The sequence below is a fragment of the Xenopus laevis genome, chromosome 1S (genome assembly GCF_017654675.1).
Source record: "Xenopus laevis strain J_2021 chromosome 1S, Xenopus_laevis_v10.1, whole genome shotgun sequence".
Lineage (NCBI taxonomy): Eukaryota > Metazoa > Chordata > Amphibia > Anura > Pipidae > Xenopus > Xenopus laevis.
Genome location: NC_054372.1, coordinates 503,767 through 517,857, shown reverse-complemented (window position 1 = coordinate 517,857; position 14,091 = coordinate 503,767). Strand labels below are relative to the sequence as shown.

General features: G+C 45.7%; 1 protein-coding gene across 2 annotated transcripts; it reads left to right on the top strand.

Moving 5' to 3' along the window:
• Nucleotides 1-3,489: 3,489 nt before the first annotated feature.
• On the top strand, nucleotides 3,490-13,868 carry idh3b.S (isocitrate dehydrogenase (NAD(+)) 3 beta S homeolog). 2 transcript variants are annotated; one of them, XM_018236655.2, is made up of 12 exons: nucleotides 3,490-3,670; nucleotides 3,767-3,832; nucleotides 4,040-4,138; nucleotides 4,719-4,839; nucleotides 4,926-4,986; nucleotides 5,784-5,916; nucleotides 6,281-6,414; nucleotides 7,513-7,615; nucleotides 7,777-7,923; nucleotides 8,538-8,632; nucleotides 8,860-8,920; nucleotides 9,423-9,972. In XM_018236655.2, exons 1-12 carry the CDS (start codon nucleotides 3,635-3,637, stop codon nucleotides 9,510-9,512), a joined length of 1,146 nt encoding a protein of 381 aa, XP_018092144.1. In that variant the 5' UTR covers nucleotides 3,490-3,634; the 3' UTR covers nucleotides 9,513-9,972.
• Nucleotides 13,869-14,091: the final 223 nt, after the last annotated feature.

Sequence of the window (14,091 nt, the reverse complement as noted above, 5' to 3'; positions counted from 1 at the left end):
CACCCTCCTCTCTCTTCTCTCTCAGTGGGGCCGGCTCCCTCCCTGCTCTCCGTTCCCTCCCTCCCTGCTCTCTGTTCCCTCACCTCTGAGTCGCGCCGGCTGGCTCCCTCCTCTCTGTTCCCTCCCTCCCTGCTCTCTGTTCCCTCACCTCTGAGTCACGCCGGCCGGCTCCCTCTCTGCTCTCAGTTCCCTCCCCTTATCTCGGAGTCACGCCAGTCTGCTCCCTCCCTGCTCTCTGTTCACTCTCTCAGTCACACCTAGACATGAAAGAGCGCGGGGAGGGGGTTTGCCAGGCCAGGTTGCCTAGGGCACCCAGCCGGCCTGGCCCTGACTACCAGGCATACATGGAGCACACCATTGTTCCTTATATGAACTGGGTCTTTGGACTTCCAAATATCAGTTCAAAGCAGTGTAACCCCATCTTGGCCACCCCCCTGTGCCATAGGATATACAGCATTAATTTCTTACCATCCACATGTCCTGAATCCCCTTTGCTAATTGAAAGGGCACTGGGAATTTCTCTCCATGGCAGTGCCATCTGGGGATACACCTACAAGTGGCTCCACTATAAATAAATGATTAACCACACTTTTGCAGCAAAACAAATAGAACGTTATATAACTGGAAAAGTGCAGAGTAAAATACAATCACAAATCAATAACCCATGCGGCAGTCCAACCCTGGCACACTCCTTACCAGGCGCAGTCCCGCACTTAATGAACAGTTCATGGGTAGGGAAGAAATGGATAGAGGAAGGAAAGATAAATATCCAGTATATTCCTTGGGGTAGATAGTAAGGTACACTTACCAAAAATAACAGGGGGTCCAGGTGCTCAAGCCCCAGACCTTCAGCTTGGGGAGGCAATTTGCCAATGATATGTTTAGTTGTAGGCTGGCACAAAACCAGACTTCACTCCATAAACTTTATGCAATAAAAAGGTTGTTTTATTTAACAAAAAAGAAACATCTCAAGCTGTAGCCTTACGCGTTTGGTGCCTTGTGGGCACTTAGTCATAGGCTGCAGTTGTTCTGTACAATCAGTGATATTTAAATACAAATTAACCAATAGAAAGTGTGCTTAGGGCAGCCAATCAGAGTAAGTAATACAAATTACATTACGCTGTCCTAAGATACGTAGTTTACACACAAGTAAAAACAATGAAAAAAGTTTAAAATTTCAAAAATATACGTAAGAGATTTTTTTCCCTCAATAGTTAAATTAACAGTACAGAAGTTAGGGTGACAAAACATTTTTTTTAAAAACATATTTTTTTAGACAAAGCAGGATACATTATATTCTAGGTTCATTCCACTTGGTTGCCTGGTCCCCAGAAAGAAAATCCATTTTGCTTCTTGTTTAAGTAATTGATCCAAAGTGTTGCCCCCTCTAATATTTAAAGCAACTTTTTCTACATCTATTTGTGCAAATTGAAAAATGCTTAGCCACAGCAGTAGAACTATTTTCACTTTTAATGGTAAGTATATGTTCCCTTACTCTTTCCTTTAACATGCGACGAGTTTGCCCTACATATTGTTTAGAGCATTTTTTGCAAGTATCAAATATATCAAATTTTTGGAATTACAATTCATCTATTGTTTAATTTTGTAGTGTTTTCCAGAAACTGAAGAAGAGAAAGTAGTGGTTCTATTAACATATTTACAAGTGGCTCCACATTTATACATTGCAGTCGTGGTTAGCCATGTATTTTGTACATATTCTACATTTTCTAGAAGACTAGGAGAAAGGAGATCTCCAATGGTTTTTGATCGTCTTGAAACGACACTGAGGCCCTAAAATGTTATCAAGTAAAGGATCTGTGTGAAGAATAGCCAGATTCTTAAGGGATACTGTCATGCCAAAAAACATTTTTTTTCAAAATGAATCAGTTAATAGTGCTGCTGAAGCAGAATTCTGCTCTGAAATCCATTTCTCAAAAGAGCAAACATTTTTTTATATTCAATTTTGAAATCTGACATGGGGCTAGACATATTGTCAGTTTCCCAGCTGCCCCCAGTCATGTGACTTGTGCTCTGATAAACTTCAATCACTCTTTACTGCTGTACTGCAAGTTGGACTGATATCCCCCCAGCAGCCAAACAACAGAACAATGGGAAGGTAACCAGATAGCAGCTCCCTAACACAAGATAACAGCTGCCTGGTAGATCTAAGAACAGCACTCAATAGTAAAATCTAGGTCCCACTGAGACACATTCAGTTACATTGAGAAGGAAAAACAGCAGCCTGTCAGAAAGCATTTCTCTCCTAAAGTGCAGGCACAAGTCACATGACTGGGTGCAGCTGGGAAATTGACAATATGTCTAGCCCCATGTCAGATTTCAAAACTGAATATAAAAAAATCTGTTTGCTCTTTTGAAAAATGGATTTCAGTGCAGAATTCTGCTGGAGCAGCACTATTAACTGATGTGTTTTGAAAAAAACATGTTTTCCCATGACAGGATCCCTTTAATGTTATCACAAGCAGATATGTTATTAGACAGCCCTACCCCCAGATCCACCCACCTTGAAGCCTCCCTGTTGCCTCCACAACTTACCAATATGCCACAAACACACAGTTTATCAGACTCCACTCGCACAAGCTCGTGAATCCAACGTGCTGTCTGTAGTTGGCCAGACCTGTGAGGGGGGAGAGTTGTGAGGGAGGAGAGTTGTGAGTGAAGAGAGTTGTGAGTGAGGAGAGTTGTGAGTGAAGAGAGTTGTGAGGGGGGAGAGTTGTGAGGGAGGAGAGTTGTGAGGGGGGAGAGTTGTGAGTGAAGAGAGTTGTGAGGGAGGAGAGTTGTGAGTGAAGAGAGTTGTGAGGGAGGAGAGTTGTGAGTGAGGAGAGTTGTGAGGGAGAGGCTTGAGGCCCGGGCTACTCACGGTCATGACGGTCTCACACACACGTGACACGAGGGATTTACAGCACAAGCAAAAACCCCGCCGGCTTTACGGAACGCATTTTAGGACATCCTGCAGCGAAATACTTCTCCTTCATGCGATGTCCTATGTCTTTGGAATGGCGCATCGGTTGCTTTTACCGTCAGTCATCGTTGAAATCTGCAATCGCACCTGCGTCCTCTACCCTTCATTCTCAGCCTTCAGTCTTACCAACTCCGCCATCAGCCCTCCATCCTGCACCCTCAGTCCTCTTCTTCTTAGTCCTCGTCCCTCCCTGCTCAGTACTCCCCCGCAGATCTCTCTTTTCAGCCGACAGTCTTTTTCATAACTTTGTGAAGTGGTGAGCGAGGGTGGAGGGCTGAGGGGGAAGACTAAGGGCGCAGTTCGTATGACGGCTGAGAATGAAGGGTAGAGGACGCAGGTGCGATTGCAGATTTGGACGATGACTGACGGTAAAAGCAACAGATGCACCATTCCAAAGACATAGGACATCGCATGAAGGAGATGTATTTCGCAGCAGGATTCCCCGGGACACTCAGACCAGTCAATCAAATCCATAAGGCGCGGCCTATAGGTACTGAGCGTGGAACCTCCCCCAGCACGTCACTGATCAGGCGCCTGACGAGCGCTGTCCCATAGGCCTCAGGTGGGCGGGGTAACGTCACTATCGCGGTAGCTTCTCTGCGCGACCTTAACGTCGCCTTCAACGTCACTTCCTGTCTCCTTCCAAAGGCAAAGATGGCGGCGCTCAGACATTTCCTACGTTCTACTCAGGTGGGACAGACTAACGCCTCTCTCTGTGTTATTTACCAGATCCCTCCTGCCCCACCGCCTCCTCATTCCTCTCATGTAACATTTGTCTCTTTACAGAAACCTCTGTGGCCTCACATCAGTCACACATGGCGCCCCGTATGCTCCTCCCCCGCGGTACAGCAGGTAACGGGCCGATACTAGTCATTCCTGCGCTCTGCTCTACTTCTATAGGGCTTTGTCCTTGTGGGGTGGAGCTTTGTCTCTGTGGGTGGAGCTGTGTCCTTGTGGGTGGAGCCGTGTCCTTGTGGGTGGAACCGTGTCCTTGTGGGTGGAGCCTAGTCCATGTAACTGTGAGCCACTGATGAGCTGCTGCTGTTTCTTCCCCCACAGGTTGAAGTGGGCAAATTAGATGGGGCTTTTCATGTCACTATGATCCCGGGGGATGGAGTGGGACCGGAGCTCATGCACTCGGTGAAAGAGGTGTTCAAGGTGAGTGACAATGGGGAGGGTATTTGTGTTGCGCTGGGGAGACATTATGTGTGGTGTAAGTGGGTGCTGATACCTCATTAGGGGGTTAGTGCAACTAAATGTCCTTCCCCAGTGAGACAGCAGAGGCATCTCTAGAGCAGAGCTTTGTTTTCATTACCTCTTATGTGTTTCCTACCTCTTAGGGCAGGTGTGTGGCCCCTGACACTGATAGGGGCCCAGTAGCACAGTGAGGAACCATTAGCTGCCACTACATAAACCCCCTTTGCCTCTGTGTCCCCCCTTGTATTCCATATGTGGGCTCATGGGGTACAAGCCGTCGCACAGACTGCAGTGTCCGCACCATGGTTTCCATAGCAACACCGGCATCACCCCCTGTATCACATGCATTGATTCTGCACATCAGACACTACTCACTGGAGCTCCTATAGGGCCCGAGCCCTGCCTTAAAGTGACAGACACAAGTGAGATGGTGGCCCTGATGGGAGAGGAAGTACAGAGGTAGGGGTGCAGCAGGGGTGGGGCACAAGTAGAGATTGTGGGGTGCAATTCCCACATTGCACAGGTTTCTTGGTTCCCGCAGGCAGCGGATGTGCCGGTGGAGTTTGAGGAGCATCATCTGAGTGAGGTGCAGAACATGGCGTCCAAGGAGAAGCTGGAGCAGGTCCTGGGCTCCATGCAGGCAAATAAGGTGGCAATTAAAGGTACGGGGTTATGGGTGTCTGTACAGGGGGGCACAGGGGTGGGTATGAGGGGTAAGTGTATAGTCACTGACTCTCTCTCTCTCTAGGGAAGATCCACACCCCCATGGAGTATAAAGGGGAACTGGCGTCGTATGAGATGAGACTCAGGTACCAGAGAACTGACACTTCAGCCTTATCATGTATCTGTATTGTCTGCTGTCCAACACCTTTACTGCCTTCTCATTGGCTTCTCTTACCCTTACTGCCTTCTCATTGGCTGCCCTTACTTTTACTGCCTTCTAATTGGCTGCCCTTACTTTTACTGCCTTCTAATTGGCTGCCCTTACACACTTGCTGCCCTTACACACTTGCTGCCTTCTCATTGGCTGCCCTTACACCCTTGCTGCCTGCTCACTGGCTGCCCTTACCCTTGCTGCCTTCTTATTGGCTGCCCTTGCTTTTACTGCCTTCTAATTGGCTGCCCTTACACCCTTGCTGTTTGCTCATTGGCTGCCCTTGCTGTTTGCTCATTGGCTGCCTTTACACTCTTGCTGCCTTCTCATTGGTTGCCCTTACACCCTTGCAGCCTGCTCACTGGCTGCCCTTACCCTTGCTGCCTTCTCATTGGCTGCCCTTACCCTTGCTGCCTTCTCATTGGCTGCCCTAACCCTTGCTGCCTTCTCATTGGCTGCCCTTACACCCTTGCTGCCTTCTCATTGGCTGCCCTTACCCTTGCTGCCTTCTCATTGGCTGCCCTTACCCTTGCTGCCTTCTCATTGGCTGCCCTTACACCGTTGCTGCCTTCTCTATGTTCTGCGTGTGACACACGTGTGTTTGTTATTGGTGCCATTTCCAGTGTTCCAGTCAGAGAGAGCAGGATGTTGTCTGTACATGTCCATGTGTTTATTCTGATTGGTTCGTGTTCCTGTGGGAGGGGCACTCACATCTCCCTCTCTCTCATGTAGGCGCAAGCTTGACCTGTTTGCTAACGTGGTGCATGTGAAGAGCCTCCCCGGATACAAGACCCGACACAACAATCTGGACCTGGTGATCATTCGGGAGCAGACGGAGGGAGAGTACAGCTCTCTGGAGCATGAGGTGCTTCTTATATGGAACTCACAGCTTAATTGTACCTACATCCCCCCCTGAGCTGCCCATATGTGACTGTCATTCTGTACCCCCATGAGAGAGAGTCCCACCCCCTTCTCTGAGGCTCCTTCTGTAGCCTGTGCCTCCCTATTGTGTGTATTGTCCTACACCAGCACCGCCACATATGTGACCTGCACCCCCAGTGTTATACAGTACTGGAGCAGTGCAACGGCCTAACCTTCCTGCATCCTCTACTATCCCTTTATTAGTCTCTTATGCCTTTAATACTGGCCATAAACACTGACAGGTGCAGTTATAAATTCACAATGAGGTCCCTGTCCCATGGAGCTTACAGTCTACATGTTTGTGGTAGAGCGTCAGCGGAGTGATCGCGTGCCTGAAGATCATAACCAGAGAGAAGTCCAACCGCATTGCCAAGTTTGCCTTTGATTATGCCACCAAGAAGGGCCGAGCCAAGGTCACGGCTGTGCACAAAGCCAATATCATGTGAGTGTCTATATATTGTTATATACTGTTATATAGTGTTATATAGTGTTCTGTATTGTTATATAGTGTTATATACTGTTATATAGTGTTCTGTATTATTATATAGTGTTATATACTGTTATATAGTGTTCTGTATTGTTATATAGTGTTATATACTGTTATATAGTGTTCTGTATTGTTATATAGTGTTATATACTGTTATATAGTGTTCTGTATTGTTATATAGTGTTATATAGTGTTATATACTGTTATATAGTGTTATATAGTGTTCTGTATTGTTATATATTATTATATAGAGTTATATACTGTTATATAGTGTTCTGTATTATTATATAGTGTTAGTGTTCTTTATTGTTATATACTGTAATGTATTATTATATATTGTTATATAGTGTTCTACAAATCACAAAAGCCATGAATATCTTGTAAATTATATCCTAATAAACCGTGATGTTATAAATGGTGACTAGTGATGTCATCGGTTATAAACAGTGAATAGTGATGTCATTTCTGTCACATGACTCACTAAAACTTGTGAATTATAATAAATAAAGTTCCCCCTGTTGCAAAATATGAGGATATTAGAAGTTACCTTGAAGTTCCATGGCGTTCGGCCTCATACTTTTATATGGTCATGAAACTCCTTATATCTTACAATAGGGGTACTTTAGCCACTATATATATATATATATATATATATATATATATATATATATATATATATATATATATATATATATATATATATATATATATATATATATTCATCTCTTGTATTTGTTACTGGGTACATAGGAGAATCCAGGAGAATTGTTACTGGGGCCTGAGTGATACAAATAAAGCACAAGAGAAAGATCCCCCTTGTTTGCCCCATTGCCCTCCCTGTGTTTGCTCCTATTAGCAGAGACTGCAATGCATCCTGGTACAGATTAACCCCCTCTGTTCATTTGGTTGGACTGATGTTTCTGGGAGAGTTAATTGGGGGACATGTTGTGGGTATAGTGGGACATTGGGTGCTCCTGGGCTGATTACACTTGTGCAGGGGTGGGGCTTGTAGTTGATATAGTTACCCCACTGGTATAATGGTTGTTCCCACAGGAAGCTGGGAGACGGGCTGTTCCTGCAGTGCTGTAAGGAGGTGGCAGAGTTGTACCCCAAGATCCAGTTTGATACAATGATTATTGACAACTGCTGCATGCAGGTAAGTACATTCCCCCCACTGTCTACTGGCACCCACCTACCTATTGCATGTCCCTTGTCTCCTTCTCTCTGTATGACCCTACAGTGGGAGGAGCAAGCTGCATGCTACCTGTGGGTGTAAGTTTCCTGTGGGTAACCTCTTTTATGTTGGTCTCTTGGCAGTTGGTGCAGAATCCGTACCAGTTTGATGTGCTGGTCATGCCCAACCTGTATGGCAATATCATTGATAACCTGGCAGCTGGGCTGGTGGGGGGCGCAGGAGTGGTGCCAGGAGAGAGTTACAGTTCAGAATACGCCGTGTTTGAGACGGTGAGTATGACATGAAGTTTCCTGTGAATAAAGATCTCACCTGTGTGGTATTGGGCATAGGTGGGGGGAGAGCAGTGACATACAGGGGTGCTGGTACTATGGGGGTACAGTTGTAGGAGAGGATGTGTATCTAGTATAGAGAGTATGGTTGCAGGGGGACAGTGGCTATTTAGTGGTGGTACAGTTACAGGGGAGGGGCTGTATTTAGTGGCGGTACAGTTACAGGGGAGGTTGTATTTAGTGGTGGTACAGTTACAGGGGGGTTGTATTTAGTGGCGGTACAGTTACAGGGGAGGGGCTGTATTTAGTGGCGGTACAGTTACAGGGGAGGGGCTGCATTTAGTGGCGATACAGTTACAGGGGAGGGGCTGTATTTAGTGGCGGTACAGTTACAGGGGAGGGGCTGTATTTAGTGGCGGTACAGTTACAGGGGAGGTTGTATTTAGTGGCGGTACAGTTACAGGGGAGGGGCTGTATTTAGTGGTGATACAGTTACAGGGGAGGGGCTGTATTTAGTGGCGGTACAGTTACAGGGGAGGGGCTGCATTTATTGGCGGTAGAGGGTATGGGGTGGGATCACTATTATAACCAGTATTTCTGTATCACCCCTGCAGGGCGCGCGCCACCCATTCGCACAAGCCGTGGGCAGGAATATTGCGAACCCAACTGCAATGTTACTTACTGCCACCAACATGCTGCGACATCTGAAGTGAGTTCTTAGTGGGCTGTAAGTCCATGTGCTGTCTGACTGTCCTTGTGCTTATGACTTGTCTCTATGGCTTGTTGTAGTTGTGCTGTGTGTGTGGCCTGTTCATGAATTGTATATATGGCTGCCCTGCCCATCTGTATCAGTGGCCTGCGCTGCCCCTCTCCCTTTAAGAGCAGCAACAATCGCAAATGTGCCGGCCAAACTCCTAGTCCTGCTTTATCTTTCAGCCTCGAGTATCACTCAAATCTCATCTCCGATGCTGTGAAAAAAGTCATTAAACAGGGAAAGGTAAGTGCCCCTTCCTCTTCACTCAGTCTGTCAGACCATGAGCCTCAGTGAGTGCCTCCAATCTATGCTTCACTCCAGCCTGAGTGTGAGTGAGTGATTCACTCCAGCCTGAGTTTGTGTGTCTTATTCACTCCAGCCTGAGTGTGAGTGATTCACTCCAGCCTGAGTGTGTGTGTATGTCTCTTATTCACTCCAGCCTGAGTGTGATGATTCATTCCAGCCTGAGCCTGAGTGTCTCTGATTTAGCCAGTGCTAGAGTGGTGTTCATTACAAGAAATCAGTCTAGATATGTATAGTCTGCTTATACCCAGGTTTTCCCTCCTCTAGGGGATCTGTCAAGGTCTCCATTTACACGTGTGTATATATACAGTATATATATCATTCAGTGTTCCTTCCCCCAGCCCCACGCATTGCTTCCCATTGTTCTTTTGCTTTGTCCCATCTCACTTTTATTTTGGTTCATTTGGCTTTTTGTGTTCTCTCCTGTGCGTCGGCCTCTCAGGTGCGGACCCGAGATATGGGAGGTTATTCCACGACAACGGACTTCATCAAGGCTGTGATTGACGGCTTACACTCTCGCTATCCCTACTAGCACCCTTTGTGACTGTTGTGCACTATGCTTTGTGTCCCTTGTGGGGTCTTTCCTGGCACAGTCCCTTGTCTCATGTTCCATCTGACAGTTGCTTAGCAATATCTGCCAGACATTATAAGGGTTAGTGGTTACTGGCCGTCCTTGTGCCACTCCTGCTCTCAGTCTGTGTCCAGTGTAACCCATAAACTGTGTATGTGCCAGGGCTTGAGTGAGTTCTACTCTCTTATACACAAATGGGGGAGAGAGAGTCCAACTCTGTTTAGTAGCCGCCATTATTCCCTGCCTGTTACTGAGCTCTTGGCACTAAAGTGGGCACATAGTTGGTCCATACTGGGTACAAGTGGTTTGAGCTCTAGTCTAGGCACAGTATTACAGCAGGCTGAAGCCCAATGTTAGAGCACTCACACATACTCACACTGCCCAACTCAGTGTCACACAAATAAAGACTTATTTTTTTTCATTACAGTTTTATTGTTTGTTTTTGTTGAGTTTTGCATTTTGGAAGTGCTGCCCCCTTAACCCGCCATCATGCTTTGTGGGGGTAGATTCTTCTGTTAAACCCTAAACTATAATCCCATCACCCTAGAGTAATTCCCCTCTTTCTACTTCTGCTACCTTCCATCTATCACCTCAATTCATGGACTCCCCTCTTAAACCACAGCCAAGGGTCCTTTGTATGTTGGGATAGTGAGAGATCTGTGGGAGCTGGTACCATTGAACAGCGAGTCTCTGGCTGGAGATATATCAGTGAGATGTCATTACCAGTCTCTATACTGCCAGCCTATTCCATTTGAGAAAGAACTCTGTGACGTTCCTCTATGGCCTCTTCTACACATCAGTAGCCATCACATAGTTGTTTGTCTTTAATAGAGTGCAGCTAAATCTCATCTGTCTGCTACCAACAACCTCCTCTAGTCCAAGTAATTCCTTTAGCTCCCCTGTTCCTCTCTTAGTTACTTTCAATGGGTGGAAGTTGGCCTCTGTTCTGTTCATGTCGTGGGCCAATTAGTTTATGTAATACATATTCACGGGTTACATCAGCAGCTGATGTCATACATAGCGATCTGTGCAGCTTTTAGTCAGACAGTGGGCAAGGTCCACAACCACATGACTCCAGTTGAAATGCCCTAAAGCAGATAAGTAGGAACAGTATTTGTTTCTATTTCCCATGGGGACTTGTTTGTAAAAAGGTTGGATTTCTTGCTGGGGTAACACCCCCTTAAATCAAAACCCATATAAAATATATATGATGTCTGATAAGTAATAATGCAGCACCTGGAGTACAGCTAAGCACCAGTGCAGCATTGGGATCATGTGCATCTCTGACTGCAGTTCATCCCCTGCAGTTATAGCAATGGCAACTGGCCCACTCCGTGTAGTAGTACCTGTGTCATGTGCTACTCATTCATAATGACTAGTTTTGCTTCGTGTTATGCTTTGACTTATCAAACTCACTATCTTGAGATTTCCCAGCGCAATGAGGAAAGTGTAGCATGAGTGGAAACAATAGAGGAGAAAAGGGTAGAAGAGGAAAGAGAGGGGGAAGGGAAAGCATTGGAGGAGAAAAAAGTGTAGGCAGAGTGAAAATGATGGATAAGGATGAAATGGATGAATGGAAACTGTTGGAGGAGAAGGAGGAAAGGGTAAGAAGAGTGAAAATGATGAAGAAGGAGGAGAAAAGGGAAAGAAGAGTGGAATGGAGGAGAAGAAAAGTGATAGCAAGAGTGGAAATGGTGGAAACAATGAAAATAGGAGAATAAATGCGAATTGCATAGAGGACGATCAAGCCCGGGTTAGACCAGTACCTGGGTCAGGAGATATGAATCCCAAGAGGTGATAATTTATGAAAGAATTTGTCCAGAGATTAAGTAGGACCACCAAATGGCCTTTACCTTGATGTGGTATTAGTGGCTAATAAAATTTAGGATCATAATTTTGTAACTAAAAACCCTTGTTTTTTTAATATACATGCACTTGCATAGATACTAAATTACTAGTGAAATCAGGGACCAGGAAATTTCATTGATCAACTTTTTCTCCTTTGTATGTTTGAAAATTATGCAGAAGGTGAGGATAGGAAGAGTGAAAATGGTAGAAACAATGGAAGTGATGGAGGAAAGAGTAGAAAAGATCAAGCAGGAGGGAAGAGTGAATATAATGAAGAAAGTGGATGAATAGAAATGATGGAGGAGAAAAAGGGTAGGAAGAGTGAAAATGGGGGAAAAGGAAGAGTGGAAGTAATGGCTGAAGAAGAAATGTTAGAAAAAGTTGAAATGATGAGGAAAGAGTAGAAATGATGAATGTGGAAAGGGCAGAAAGAATATGGATAGTGAAGGAAAGGAAGGAAAAGATGGAGGAGAAAAGGGAAGCAATAGTGGAAATGACGAAAGAGGTGAATAAGGTAGAAAGTGGAGCTGATGGGGGGGAAGGGTAGAAAGAGTGGAAATTTTTCAGGAAAAAGGGAACAAAAAGTTGAGATGATAGAAAAGAAAAATGTAGAAAGAGTGAAAATGATGGTAGAGGCAGGAATCATGGAGGAGGCGGAAAGGGTAGGAAGAGTTGAAATGTAGGAGAAAAATGTTGAGATGGAGGAGGAAAGGGTAGGAAGAATTAAAGTGATGGGGGAGGGGTGGAAAAGATGGAGAAGGAAAGAATAGAAGGACATGATGAAGGAAGAGGGAAGGGTAGGAAGAGTGAAAATGATTGTCGAAGAGGGAAGGGTATGAAGAGTGGAAATGATGGAGGAGGAAAGGATAGAAAGAGTGGACATGATGGAGGGAAGGGTATGAAGAGTGGAAATGATGGAGAAGGAAAGGGTAGAAAGAGTGGACATGATGGAGGAAGAGGGAAGGGTACGAGGAGTGAAAATGATGGAGGAAAAGGGAAGGGTGTGAACTGTGGAAATTATGGAGCAGGAATGGGTAGAAAGCATGGACATGATGGAGGAAGAAGGAAGGGTATGAAGAGTGGACATGATGGAGGAAGAAGGAAGGGTATGAAGAGTGGACATGATGGAGGAGGAAAGGATAAAAATAGTGGGCATGGAGAAAGAGGGATGGGTGTGAGGAGTGGAAATGATGGAGGAGGAAAGGGTAGAAAGAGTGGACATGATGGAGGAAGAGGGAAGGAAAGGAAGAGTGAAAATGATTGCGGAGGAGTAAAGGGTAGGAACAATAGAAATGATGATAAAGGTGGAATGGTTAGAAAAAGTGATGAACAAGGAAAGAAAATAACTTGTGATTCATACAGGGGGAATTTGGGGACCATAGAGAAGGGCCCCCCATGACCTGGGTAAGACCTTTTGCCCTTATTATAGTAATTGTTCTATGCCCATGAATACTAACAGCTTGGTTGCTATGGGTTACTACAGGAAGGTAAAGTTGCACCTCTGCCAATAATGAGCTACATTGTCCAATAATAAGGTGCAGTTGTTAATTTTCTGATTCTGGAAAAGGGGAGGCTGTTAATGTGGGGACCGCATTGGTTAGAGCCGAATTCTCCTCTACATGAAGTGAAGATATCTGAAGTGGTGTTCGGGTTTTCTTTTCTCCATGGCCTAAGCGTGGCTGTCCATAGAGAACTGATTGCCCCTGAGACTTACACAGCACCGCTTGGGGGGCATTTCATGAGCAATAGTGTATGATATCTCCCATGGGATTGTCCATCTCCTTGCATTGGGCAGTGACGGAGTTCTACTCAGGAGACTCGCTCCACTCAGTCCTATAGATTCCCAGTAGAATCAGTGCTTAATGACTTCTCTTGTTCACATGAAAAATTCCCAGTTGTCTCCTGTTTCTCTGCCCCTTTTCCCCTCAGACGGGACATAGGGATGAGCCTGTGATATTTCTGGTACAGATCAGTGGGGCTGAGACCCCCCATATTAAATGGAGTGTTACACTGGGTGCTAGACATGGCAACTCTGGACACTTCTGGAAGGATCATTTCCATAGTACCTGTGTTTTTGTACTAGGTCAGTACTAGTTGTACCGAATGTAACTTTGTGTTTGCTGTGTGCCCCCAGGTGCGTACAACTGACATGGGAGGTTATGCTACTTCTCTGGATTACACACAGGCCGTCATATCCAACCTCAACTGATCTGGGCATCTGTGCCCACAACGGCTTCCTGAGGGTGTGCCAGTGTGTGCCGTGTGTTCTCCTGTGTGTCCCAGCACAATCCCTGCTCTGCCCGTAGCCCGTGCGTCTGCTTGCACTTCTTATTTATTATCTGAAGAATAATGACTGGATCCCAGCGTGTGATTGGCCAACGAGCTCCATCGGAATCTACAGGAGCCGTCTCCCCCTTCTAGCACTTTCCCACCTCCCCTCTGCATGCAATAAACTTGTATGTGAAGCCACTGGTCTCTGTATATTTTCTATTGTGTGTAGGACCAATATTGATATGGGATGTTGCTGGTATCATGAGCAGGAGGACTAACGAGGACTCTACAACTGCCTGTAGCCCAGCAATACTCTGTGTTTCAGTAGGTTCTGTATATCAGTAGGTGTTAGTGGTGACTACACTGGTGTCACTATGATGACTGAAGTTGTCCTGGACCAAGCTCTTCCCAGGAAAAGGAA

What these genes read in the sequence shown, in the direction of transcription:
- idh3b.S (XM_018236655.2), top strand. Translation starts at nt 3,635, where the DNA reads ATGGCGGCGCTCAGACATTTCCTACGTTCTACTCAG. An exon ending in CCTCCCCCGCGGTACAGCAG is followed by an intron (nt 3,833 to 4,039) that starts GTAACGGGCCGA and finishes CTTCCCCCACAG; the next exon opens with GTTGAAGTGGGCAAATTAGA. An exon ending in AAATAAGGTGGCAATTAAAG is followed by an intron (nt 4,840 to 4,925) that starts GTACGGGGTTAT and finishes CTCTCTCTCTAG; the next exon opens with GGAAGATCCACACCCCCATG.